At 39.6% G+C, this 13873-nt stretch overlaps 1 protein-coding gene across 16 annotated transcripts in view; it reads left to right on the top strand.

Moving 5' to 3' along the window:
• The window catches only part of LOC123501154 (synaptosomal-associated protein 25-like), a 53480-nt gene that overhangs the window by 32735 nt on the left and 6872 nt on the right, over positions 1–13873 (top strand). For 6 of the 16 annotated variants that reach the window (XM_045249765.1, XM_045249762.1, XM_045249766.1 and 3 more), the window contains 6 exons: positions 554–676; positions 3545–3593; positions 5200–5317; positions 5914–5916; positions 11122–11247; positions 12301–12445. In XM_045249765.1, the coding sequence (XP_045105700.1) occupies positions 560–676; positions 3545–3593; positions 5200–5317; positions 5914–5916; positions 11122–11247; positions 12301–12445 (558 nt within the window). In that variant the 5' untranslated portion in view covers positions 554–559. Of the gene's footprint in view, positions 1–553; positions 677–1976; positions 2026–2635; positions 2685–3544; positions 3594–4672; positions 4722–5199; positions 5318–5913; positions 5917–11121; positions 11248–12300; positions 12446–13190; positions 13312–13873 lie in introns of all 16 variants that reach the window. The other 10 variants (XM_045249768.1, XM_045249756.1, XM_045249769.1 and 7 more) reach the window with 8 other exon arrangements.

Raw genomic sequence — 13873 nt, forward strand, 5'->3', positions numbered from 1 at the left:
CACTCACAAATCGTAAAGCACAAGATGTCAAATTCTTCCTAAGTTCTTCCTCTAAATTTATGAAATAGCCTCAAAGGTTCCATGATCAAGCTGGTGACACAGAGCATGGACCCCAGCAAAGTAGTCATTAGACAGTAACCTTGAACCTGGGAGCATTAGTAACTCCACCAAAATGTGCCTGTTAGCTTCACTTCCCAAGCAGTCCCTTGTCAGTCTCTTTAGTGACTCAAGATCACTCGCCACCACCACTTTAGGCCAACAAAAGGAAATCCTCATCATCATTGACCGCTTGATTGCAGTGAAAGGAAGAACACGTGCTGCTGGACATAACATAGTGACACCCATTTCCCACTACACTCAAATTGGCCATCTCTGAGTGAAGTGGGAAAAATCTCCCAATGCAGACTTCTAAGTGAAGGAGTTTTCGCCATTCTTTTCCCACTCTTATTACTCTGAAGGTATTGCCAGTTTTCTTGTGTAAGATCCCTCTTGGTGTCTTCCTCGTCACTCTCCTCACCCATGCACAGAACCTGACGCGTCCCACACTTTGCAGGAGAATATGGGTGACGGGTCGGGTGAGCCCAGGTCGGACTTGCAGGAGCTGCAGTTCAAGTCCAACCAGGTGACAGATGAAACCCTCGAGTCCACCCGGCGGATGCTCTCCCTCTGTGAGGAGGTGAGTCCTGATCTCTGTGTCACTGCCATTGTGCACATCTCAGTGCATTGTTTGAGGTTCATTAATTTTACTCATTCATTGAAATATGAAAGTCTTCAGTTTCTTTATGTTCACTATTTGTTCACTCATTGTAGCGTCATCCATCAAAAGATTTATTAATCTTAAGCTATTCATGTCACCGATTATTCACCATTGCTAATTGCTTTGGCATTGTCATTTATCTCTTCAGTCATTTAGTCTCTTCATCATTACCATATGATCCATAGCCTCATTCCTATTGTCATATGAATTTTCTAGTCAAGCATTAATGTATTCAGCTGAGTTCACAAATAAGTATTTTTGTAATTTTTTTTTTTATAGGCATTTTTGAATATTGGTACTGTAATACATTTGATCTTAAATTCAGTTTCTCTGCATATCATTAAGGAAATTTAGTATTGGTGTGTTTGTTCTTTCCATTGTGACCAGCACACTGATGATCTCTGTATCACAGGCAGGAGGAAATGTCACAGTCATGTTCAGGAAGTTCACATTAGGCTCATGGAACATTCTGATCCTTTCTAACATGTTCATCCACTCAGAGTGTAACCTCATGCAGGCACTGGGATACCACTGTGACTTTACAAAGATGTTTAACCTTAGGGAATGCATTTGACTTGTAAGGTTTGGTACATAGAAATCTTGTTGTTGTGGTATTTTAGTCATTAACATTGTTATGATGTAGTTAGAGATGACTTTAGTGTGACTAGTACAGGGTTATCATTAACACTACATATTTGCATTAGGAGCTCATGGAATTGTGGCATAATTCTTTGTTGTATACTCCTAAGCATACAGTCACCAGAGAAAAACATCACTTGATAAAGACATACTAAAAAACTGAAAGGACATTCAGATCACCACATGCATTCCTTAAGATACCTACCGTACACTGAACACCACTCCTCATAAATTGCCTCTGAGTGCACCCAGGCAGACAAACTCACCAGGACATCAGCTCATCCTATACCATGTCTTGAGGTATCTAGGGTCACATTAAGATATTTAGCAACACAATAAACATCGCTCCTCATGGCTGTCTTTCTGACTTTACCCAGGCAAATTCAAACTCTGAGAAATTTGCTGTTGTGTTGCCACCACAGCACACACACTCCTCCTTCCTTCACTCAGACCCACATAGGTACAATAACTATTTTCACACCATATAGTTGAAATTCCAGCTTACATGTTAAACCTCTGGTAGGCTGGTTGACCAGAGCTGCTCCATCATTCTTGTAACCTCTCTTACACGCTCACACAGTCCAAGGAGGCAGGCATCCGCACCCTGGTTGCTCTCGATGACCAGGGAGGTGAGTCAGCTTGGGTCTTGCTGACACCAAGCACTAGAAAGATGTGCCAGCTAGATTAGTGTAGCTTTATGTGTGCCATTTCATTTTTATACTTTCAAGATGTTATTTTGTGCAGGATTTTTCTCCTCAGTAGCTGCACCAGTAGGCTAGACCACCTTGATCCTTGTATCAGACCCAGGCACTATGCAGCATGGCTTCCTGTTGTAGTACTCTTTGTATATTGTATCCATTTCAGTAGAAGCAAGCATTTCATTATGTACAGGTAACCGCCAGATAAGTTTGTAAATGTTTATGAGTAAAAAATGCAGCCATTATGCAGTAAGGAAATTAAGCTAATTTGTAGCCACACTGGATGACTTGCTGGTGATGCATATATGAAGCAATAGAGGAATTGTGAAGCAGAATACGTAAGATGAAAAATACACGCACTGTCTCTCATAGTGTTCTCAGGAGCAAAAGATATTCATGGTGATCCCTTCTTCTCCCTTCCTTCCCAAGCCATAAGATTTTGCATTTTCTTTAACCTATCCACTCACATCCTACCCGAGTGCACTTGCAACACCTGGACCTCCCCTTGCCCTCCCTGACACACTGAAGTCTTGGTCCTCAGAGCAACGAGGTGGGAATCACAACCATGGTGCTGCTGGATGAACAGGGTGGTGAGTCCCTTCATCACCAGTGTGGGTTGGGCAGCATCTGGGCACAGTGCTGGTTGAGTCTCACATCCCCATTCCCCATTGCTATTTTGTTGTCCCTCTTACCCTCCCCTGGCCACTTTTACCCTCTCTTTATAACTTTGGCTGCTCTTTTTCTACTTATTCCTCCTTTTATTCTAATTGGATCTGAAGTCTTCTCTGAACTACTGCCTTCTTGCTTTACTATCCCCCTCTTGGCCAGTGTGTCCTGCCCTGCCTTCTCCCCTCATCCATTTTTTCCTCCCCCAGCTATACATGTGTCTGTGTATCCCCACTCCCTGCCCTTTTACCACTATGCTACAGTTTCCTTTTCTTTTGGTGGGAGGAGTGAGTTTTGCTGATATTTGTTTGAATGTGTTGTTTTTATTTTTTTTACACATTTATTTTTTGTTTGATAGAGAAATGGCAGATGGTAATAATGACTGTAGCTCTTTTGTGTGTCTTACATGTGATGGTTTTTCCTACCAAATCTGCTGTTCTTTACTGATATATTTGCTTATTTATTGGTTCGAAGGAAATTTTGAAGCGTTAACTGTTGACTGTCCATTTAGAGAGCGTGTGAAGAGCTGAGGGATGGAAGCAACAGCCACTGATCATACAAGTGGGAAAGATGTTGTGTGTAGGAATAAGCCTGAATTATTCATGGCATTCTCCAATAGAGCAAAAAATTAATGTCGACTTTTATTTTAGTTGTCAAAAAAAGCATGTGATTTTTTTTCTTTTGAATCATGAATTAACGTCTCAAGTTAGGTTAGTTTGTTAATTTCTTTTATTGTTTTCTTCCTGCCAACTGTTCTTTTCATCCTGGTCCCCCACCCAACTAGAGTCAAGATGCAGGAGCAAAAACACTGTACATGCTAAACGACCAAGGGGGTAAGACGTGTCCTGTTATACTTATATTTTGCTTCCCTCCATCCCACACCACTAACCACAATCACACACACATTTGCACGTCTGCCTGAGCTGCTGTGCGTGTGGCTAACTGACTAACTGGTAAGGGAGGAGTGGTGATGTGGTTTGGGAAGGAGATGGATGGATATGAGGTGGCAGGGAGTCACTGTTACACTGGTGAGGACTGTGCCCCATGAACTGTCTTGGGGACCTTTGTTCACTAGAGCTTCCTCATCAGTTAATAACCACTTAAACTGTGATGATTTACATATCTTAAAGCCATGATGGAATTTGGCATGAAGGGGCTTGATGGTGTATATCTGAACAAGAATGTTGGCTGTACAATCAACTTAGAATAAATAAAAAGAGGCCAGCTCAGCAATAACTTTTGTTTTTCATGAGCTTTGCGATTCAGAGATGACAGAGAGAAGCTGCAGAGAAAAGACTGTATTAATGCATGCTCATGTGGCCACTGTTGCCCTAAGTAGTGAAAACAAATGTATCTCAGAGCTATTTATTTATTTTAACTTTTATTTGGTTTATAGACATGAAATTCACCAAACTTTGTGGCATAAGTACTGAGGGCAACTGTACATACAAACATGCGTATAGACATAGACAAGTGTATATCTGTGCATGTATGTTTGAAGCCACCTTGCTTCATTTTACTATTGCCAATTTTTTTGCAATTATAGCTATTTTTCTTTTTCTTTTTCCTTTTAACAATTTGCTTATATATATATATATATATATATATATATATATATATATATATATATATATATATATATATATATATATATATATTATAACCCATTGCACATGGTCACACAGTACTGATTATTTCATGGAACATCTGACTTCCTTTTATTTATTTTTTTCTCTAGTAAATCATCAGTACTCTGTGGTTTTCATCATTTATTTTCCTGCCTCAGAGACTTTGGCCTTGCTTCTCATGCACTACTGTTTGCACACCTAGTAGTTGGTATGGTTGGTGCACAGCTTTGACTGCATGTTGCCTTCCTTACTTGCATGATACCTCTCCCTTGGTTCTCCCCTAGACCCAGGAGACCGGCATTAAGACCTTAGTAGAGCTTGACACCCAGGGCCGTAAGTATGCCACCTCTAGTATGCCTGTATGCTTCCTTGCTGCACAATCAAAATACCAAGATCAGTTTTATGCATTGAAAAGTCTGAAGTCATGCAATAAACATTTGATAAACTTTTTATCCCCGCTAAGGGAAACCTGGGTAGGAGTGTCAGGTTCAAAGCATGCAAGATGTGGAGACATAACTCAGGCACGTCGGCATTAATGGTGGTCAGGTTATCTAATACTTTTTGGTATTGTCCCAAATATCAGTGATTGATACAATATAAAGGTACAACAATAGCAGAAGTGATTACCCATCCAGATATATAATTAAAGTTAAAAGAAATACCTTGGAATTTGCCTTCATGTTCTCATTTTTATATAAGTATTACTCCAACAAATACTGAGTATATTCCTTAGGGAACAAACATAGATAGAGATATGGTATCTGTAGTCAGACTGAGAAGGTATCTCAGTGGTTGTGTGGGTGACCAACAGAACAATTGGACCGGATCGAGGAAGGGATGGACCAGATCAATGCCGACATGAAGGAAGCCGAGAAGAACTTGACTGGGATGGAGAAATGCTGTGGATTGTGTGTCCTCCCCTGCAACAAGTGAGTACCCTTTGAGTGGACTTTATACCATCACTGGGGCCAGGGCAGGAGACAGTCCAGCACAGGCAAAGAGGAGAATTTCCTTCCTTGAGGTAGCCCCCCTGCAACTAGGGATATCTTACTACATGGGTGAAATGATAGTTGTTACAGAAAGTCAAGCAAAACTTCTGAGTCATAATGAGACACACCTTGGCTCTGCTCCTCATGAGTTGATGTGCTGACCAAGCTAGGTGCCAAGAATGCAGCACCAGCATGCAAGGGCCTGTGTCAAGGTGGGGTGTTCCTCTCTGCTGGTGATGGGCTGTCCCTAGGTCCCTCTGTCTGCTGGGGGTGTGCGCAGCCAGAGGTGATTTGCCCCTGTCCTTCCTAGGCTGATGTTACTTTATATTCAGTGTTGTCAAGTGCATTTGTTTTCTTTAATTTCTAATGAACTATGAATAAATATACACTTTAATTAATATTCTTTAGACTCTCTTAATTTTCTTAATTAAATAAGACTGTGGGAAAAAAAATGTTGGCTGTTAAGTTTGAGTCAACTTGAGCTTAGTAACGTTAATTCAGGACCAAGTTGACACATTCTCTGATCTTTATTCCAGAACGTAAGTTCTTTCCTTGATTGTGCTCCAAGTTAAGAGGTCAGGGACTGTCAGAACGTGACTGTAAGGTAAAGGCCATCCACCTGAGCTTAACATTTCTGGACTGAACACTAGAGAACTCAGCTCGTGGTATCTTGGCCCGCTGGAGGGCTTGGTCACCCCCCGCCCCCTGCACTACACCCTCACCCCCTCTCACTGTCACCAGCACATGCTGCCAAACACACCTTTGCCAGGGGAGGGTGGCAGGGCTGGCAGGGTGGAGGCATGGCCCTGCAGACCCGTACCTCTAGAGATGTCTCACACAATCTTAATGAGCCAGACCTCCTGTGGCAGTCCTTCAGCTGTAGTGCAGGAGTGAGGGAGTCACTACCAGCATGGCACACTACTACTACTACTACTATTACTACTATTACTATTATTACTATTACTACTTAGCCTCCAGAGTTGCCTGTAACAGTTTATTGGTCGTCAGCCAGAGTTTCTCAGGAGTGACTCTTAGAAGCACGGGAGGACGCGATGCTGCTTGTTGCAACTGTTTAGATCCTCCCAGCGACCCAGCACTCACTCAGAGCCAACCAATAATGTTATGAACTGCGAAAAATTCATCCTCTTTCCCTTCCTTTCCCTACACACACACACACACACACACACACACACACACACACACACACACACACACACACACACACACACACACACACAGAGCAGTGCCTCATGGGTCAGTGGTAAAGGGGTTGAGTCTGTGTTGGTTGGCATGGCTAGCATATGTTCAAACCACACCAGGGGCTGGTCACCCATGGGAATTTTTCCACTGACCATGGGGATGGGGTGTGTGGTGTGCAAGGTCACGGTCTTACCCAATGATCGGTAATAATGAGCTCCAAGCTCACACCGAGAGGGTGACAGCTGGTGGTTGCAGGTTTGCTTGTGATCAAGCCTTGGTGAATGCACACACACACACACACACACACACACACACACACACACACACACACACACACACACACACACACACACACACACCCACCTTGCTTGTTGTGCAGTAACAAGGCTCCGCCAGAACAAGCTTTCCCCCGTCCTTGCCATACACTGAAGAACATTCAGAATAACCAGTGATATATATATATATATATATATATATATATATATATATATATATATATATATATATATATATATATATATATATATAAGTGATGAAAGGGAAAATATCAGATCTTTTTGCTTGTTGATAATTCTTTTCATCTTCAGAACTTCGATTCCTATTTGCTTGAACATTGCCTGATACATAGGTGTATATAAGTTCAAATTATTTTTGTATATATATATATATAAATAAATATATATATATATATATATATATATATATATATATATATATATATATATATATATATATATATATATATATATATATATATATATATATATATATATATATATATATATATATATATATATATATATATATATATATATATATATATATATATATATATATATATATATATATATATATATATATATATATATATATATATATATATATATATATATATATATATATATATATATATATATATATATATATATATATATATATATATATATATATATATATATATATATATATATATATATATATATATATATATATATATATATATATATATATATATATATATATATATATATATATATATATATATATATATATATATATATATATATATATATATATATATATATATATATATATATATATATATATATATATATATATATATATATATATATATATATATATATATATATATATATATATATATATATATATATATATATATATATATATATATATATATATATATATATATATATATATATATATATATATATATATATATATATATATATATATATATATATATATATATATATATATATATATATATATATATATATATATATATATATATATATATATATATATATATATTTTATTCAGTGCCAATTTTCCCATTACTTTTTTGGCTATTATGCAACATTTGAGAGGCACAGGCTGCTGTTGCCGCTGCTGCTGCTGTTGCCGCTGCTGCGACTGGCTCGCAGGCACCACTGAGACAGCATGTGTTAGGCTCACCTCACCCCACCCCTGTCCCCACTCTCTCCACCCCACCTCACTCCCCTCACCATCACCACCATCACCATCACTGCTTCCACTGTCTTTGCTGCAAGTATTGCTGCCTCTCTCCTCTTTCTCCTCTTCACCCATTGAAAAGAAGTGTTAAAGTAATTGCTCAAATCTCTCTCTCTCTCTCTCTCTCTCTCTCTCTCTCTCTCTCTCTCTCTCTCTCTCTCTCTCTCTCTCTCTCTCTCTCTCTCTCTCTCTCTCTCTCTCTCTCTCTCTCTCTCTCTCTCTCTCTCTCTCTCTCTCTCTCTCTCTCTCTCTCTCTCTCTCTGTGTGTGTGTGTGTGTGTATATATATATATATATATATATATATATATATATATATATATATATATATATATATATATATATATATATATATATATATACACACACACACACATTATTGTTAAAATTCAAATTTTGCTCAATACTACATTGTCTTTAGTAGTCATTGACATTTATCAATAGATTTTACCACTGGATTTATGGTTGTGATAATGTAGCAGAGGACTTCATTGTTTTGAGGTAAAGTGAGGTGAGGTAGTGGAAGGACGGTACCGAATCTAAACACTAACACTAAGGTAATAGTGAGCCATGTGGCTGGTGCCACAGTGTTTGGTAATGTTGTGTAGGAGTATCTTGACTACTAATGTATTTTGAAAATTAGTGTGCAAAGATGTAGTGCTTTGATGGGTAGTGTGAGTAATCCAGTTGTGTATTGGTTGCAGTAAGTAAACTCAGGAGTTAAGGATTGAAAGAAGTAATTTTTAATGTGTGTGCTGGAACCTCTTGGTGTTTATGTTCTATGGTTGGAATAATGTTATGAAAGGAATGTTATTTGTGTGCAGAGACTGAAAAGTTGGAACAAGTGAGAGAAATGCAAACTTCTCCAGCTTATGAGAGATGGTGTGGGTGTTCATGCATGAGGGATTAAATGTGCCATGGCAGCAGAATTTGACCTTTGAAAGGTTGATATGAAGTGATTGAAGTGTGACAAGGTGCTTGATGCAGTGAATGTCTAGTGCACTGCTAATGTCAGAATAGCACAGTAAGTGTAGAGTTGATGAATAGATTGGACTGAAAGTGTAGTAGAACGAAGAGAGAGAAATGTGCATTGGTCTGATGTAATAATGAGGGAAGAGAAGAGTAAGGGAATGAGGCATGTTTAAATGGAAGGTAGATCAGAGAGAACTTGAAATGAGATCATGAGTAGGAACATGTAACCTGGAGGACTTGACAAACCATAACTTAGTGTACTGCAATTATGTGAAAAAGAAATCCTAACCCATTTAGATGTAGAAGTTGCCTCTCGGTGCAGGAACAATCGGTAGAGCTTGCATCTCCTCAGGCCAATATGTGGCAGTAACCAGTCTTCTCTATGTCAGTGCGTGCTTTTATCCTTTACCCATATCCTCTGTAAGTACTTCTATATTCTAACCCTTCCCTTTAGCTTGTCTCCTTACTATCATGATCCAACAAACTTTACTCCCCCACCTCTCTCTCTCTCTCTCTCTCTCTCTCTCTCTCTCTCTCTCTCTCTCTCTCTCTCTCTCTCTCTCTCTCTCTCTCTCTCTCTCTCTCTCTCTCTCTCTCTCCTCATTTTCTGTTGATTTTTATCTTTTTAATTCTTGGATCCTTCATATTGTAATCCTCTCTCTTGTCTCTTCCTTTACCAAAACCCATCACTATTTTCCCTTCCTACTCATTTTTAATCCTTCCTGTCCCCATCCTCTTCCCTTCCTTGCCTCTGCTCCAGGATGAGAGGGTGGTGGTGGTGGTGGTGTTGGTGAGGAGGATAGAAATGCATCATGCTCAACACATAGTCTCTTATTGATTTTCCCATCTTAAATATCCTTTGCTTTTTTCCTCCTCCTCCTCCTCCTCCTCCTCCTCCTCCTCCTCCTCCTCCTCCTCCTCCTCCTCCTCCTCCTCCTCCTCCTCCTCCTCCTCCTCCTCCTCCTCCTCCTGCTCCATCACAACCACCACCACCACCGCCACCTCCACCACCACGGTCACCATTTATCCTTTTAAGACTAGAATTTTCAGTTTCTCTCTCTCTCTCTCTCTCTCTCTCTCTCTCTCTCTCTCTCTCTCTCTCTCTCTCTCTCTCTCTCTCTCTCTCTCTCTCTCTCTCTCTCTCTCTCTCTCTCTCTCTCTCTCTCGTAAAAAAAATGGCAGCAGATTTGGTAACAGCATGGCCACTATGTTCAGTTACACACACACACACACGGATTAAATGATTACCATCCTTATCACTAAAGTCGATATTTTTGCTCCTCCTCCTCCTCCTCCTCCTCCTCCTCCTCCTCCTCCTCCTCCTCCTCCTCCTCCTCCTCCTCCTCCTCCTCCTCCTCCTCCTCCTCCTCCTCCTCCTCCTCCTCCTCCTCCTCCTCCTCCTCCTCCTCGTCTTTCTTCTTCTCCTTCTCCTGCTCCTGCTCCTGCTCCTCCTAACTCTTAATGAATAATGCCTGCACCTGTTATAATTCATTGCATCCCAGTTATTTTTATATGTCTTACTGTGTTATTATTATTATTATTGTTTTTTATCATTTTTCTTATCATTTTTACTTATGATTTTGAGCTGCATCATTATATTTACCATAGTGTATGTTACTTATGATACAGTGCATAAATGTTTAGATTCATTAAGTTTCAAATTGAAGTTTTTTTTTTTTATTTACCTTTTCAAAGAAACGGCTAGGATTTTTCTTGTCTTTGGTTGTTTTTCCCAGCAGCCTTTTGATTTTTACCTTTCTCAGTTTGTATGGGCCATTTACTTAACATACTTACCATAGAGGTTTTCCATACGGCTTCTTGAAATCATGAATCGAGGATAATTCCGCATGTGCCGCTCTTCTCACCCCTGCCTCAAGGGGTGGGGACTACTTACTTTAGTGCCAGTTCATGGCTCCCCACCACACGGATCAAACCAACCCCCTAGAGCCTAGCCGGCCGTGCTGCCTGCCTGCACTCCCGTCCCCTTCTTGCCTTGTCGCCGCCTAACCGCTTAAGTCACTTTGCCACTTTCCACAGATCCTCACAGTTTAAGGAGGATGAATCCACCTGGAAGGGCAAGGAGGATGGTGTGGTGAGCTCCCAGCCCCAGCGAGTCATGGACGACCGTAATGGCTTGGGACCTTCTGGAGGCTACATTGGACGGTGAGTGTCGTCTTGTCTTGTTAGTCTGTTCTGCATATTAATTATGCTTTTTTTTTTTTTTTTTTTTTTTTTTTTTATATATATATATATACCATGTGGGCTTTTCACGGAAATTTATGGGCTAAAGGGGATACTTTTTAAGGTACCTCCTATCTCAAAGCCCACCCGCTAGGAAACCGTTGCCCTGAGTGAGGAAGCCCAACCTGCACTCAGACCGTGGACAGGATTCGAACCCGTGCGCTTGGAGACCCCTCGAACCCCAAAGCACGCATGGTCCCACTGTACCACGGCCTTTGTACATTTAACACAAACTGAAGATCCTCAGTGCTCACAGCTCCAACAATATACTACAGTGTTTCTGTAATACAGGATAGTGGTTGCAGTCGCATCCTGTTTAGAGTGTAGATAGGTGCTATAAACAGAATGTCCTGGAGGACAGAATGGCCATTGAAGATGTGTGCATTTGTGTATGTGTGTGTGGAGAGCAAAGGTGAACAGGTAGAGATGTGGTGTGGTTTGGAAAGTGGTGGGAGTTGCTTTGACTATAGAGTTCTGTTCTTTTCTTTTATGCATATGTGTGTGCATGCTTATGAAGAAAATTCCCCTTTTCATCACTGCTATATCTGCAAGAACCTTTTTTTATGGCCTATAGTGCCTGTAGGTCTACTTGAAGAGTATGTATGGAAAGCACTGTTCAGCTTGCACCCATTAGTGGCGCAGGCAATTTTATTTATGGTGGTACCCATATTAGGGCCCATATCACCATCCAAGTGCATCTTTGGTGTAACTACCTAGAACCTGGATATCATGGTGACATGTAGGTAACTTTAAACTACTCGACAAATGGTATAGTTTCAAGGCGGTACATGGTGGGATTTGAATCTCTACACGTGGATGTCTGCCCGATCCCACACTCACCACTTTATCCACTAGACTACTGCCTCCCTACTAATGTATCTCAGCTATAACTGAGGTTTATCACATCAAGGTTTTGGAACCATTCATGAATTGTTCCTGGGAATGACATTTGATGACTTTTGGATTTTTCCTCAGAATCACCAATGATGCTCGTGAGGATGAGATGGAAGAGAACATGGGCCAGGTGAACACCATGATTGGCAACCTTCGCAACATGGCCATTGACATGGGATCAGAGATTGAGAACCAGAACAGACAGATAGGCAGAATCACCCGGAAGGTAAGAAGGAAACTGCTGTTCGGGTAGGAGCAGAGTTGTGTTAAAAAGGAAAGTGTGTAGGTTGAGAAGGCCAAGGGGAAGGGAGAAAGACAAATGGAAAAGTATCTAGGTGTTGACTCTAAACTAGAATGATTATAATTGGTGATTGTTTCATGATTTTGTCTTCTTTGGTTACATGTTCTGGATGTATTTCATCAGCATCTTGCCCATTCTTCTCAATAACTGTATTACGTTTGCATTTGTTTAGCTTATGAGTGATATATTTTGTTACTGTGAACTAATTGTTAATCTTTGGGTGTCTTGTATTTTCATTCATATTAACTGCCATTGTTCAATTGTATTTATAATTTGTTTTAAATGTGATCATGTACAGAACACATACTTTCATGAATGGTTTTATTCATAAACTCAATCATAATAAAGTTTATTGGTTTGAAATGTTATATCATACTACTTCAGTTAATTCTGACAGTGTTATATCATCTCATCATGATTGACATTCCAGCGCACATCTAGCCTCAGTCTGTGTACAGGTTGCAAAAGTGGAGGAAATTAAAGTATCCACTTCCCCGTTTGATAAATGTCTAGTCATAATCTGCTTGTTGCTTGTTTATTGTTCCATCATTTATGCATGATTTTGTTCTGATTTGAATTTATATTTTTGCACATGTCTTTCCACCCCAATTGTTATGTGTGTGTTATAACCCACCTTGTTTATGTCTTGTTTATGTTGCTCCTTCTTTAGGCGGAGTCGAATGTCACCCACGTGCAGGAGGCGAACGAAAAGGCTGGAAAACTGCTCAAGTCTTAGACAGCCACCTTCTTGCCTGCCTTCATGCCAGTGTTTAATCCAATTTTTGCATAGTGTGAGAACTTCTTATATTATTTTTTTTTTATTTTCTTCCTTTTGTAAGCTGAGATGGTCAGTTGATGGTGGTGGCGATCATGATAGACTATTGTTGTTGTATGATTATTGCCTTGTGGCTTTTGAAACATAATTCCTTTAGTCACTAAAGTACGAATCAAAGTTGATGCTGAATTAAAGTAATATGAAGATTAAGTATCGAGATGTTCTTGCATTATTGGACTACATTGTCAGATGTTGAGGCATCTTATCTTCACTAGTGGCCCTTGTAAAAATTATTGGGGTTTTCAAGTGTGCTTTTAGTGATTTTCCTTCATCACTGGAGGAAGCACCCATGAAAAACCAACAAATTATACCGCTAGTCTTTGAATATTACCTTTATAGAACTCCTATACCTCAAAACACTGACCACTCTTTTTTTTTTTATGGCAGTGCATATACTCTGGCATATGGATTAATCCCTTGAATCACCTGTGTTAAAGTATTCATTTGATATTCAGCAATATTACTCTTGGGAAATGATAAAATGTCAACCTATGATGCAACAAGGCCTTGGTTTTTAA

Source organism: Portunus trituberculatus, chromosome 9 (genome assembly GCF_017591435.1).
Source record: "Portunus trituberculatus isolate SZX2019 chromosome 9, ASM1759143v1, whole genome shotgun sequence".
In the NCBI taxonomy this organism is placed as follows: Eukaryota; Metazoa; Arthropoda; class Malacostraca; order Decapoda; family Portunidae; genus Portunus; species Portunus trituberculatus.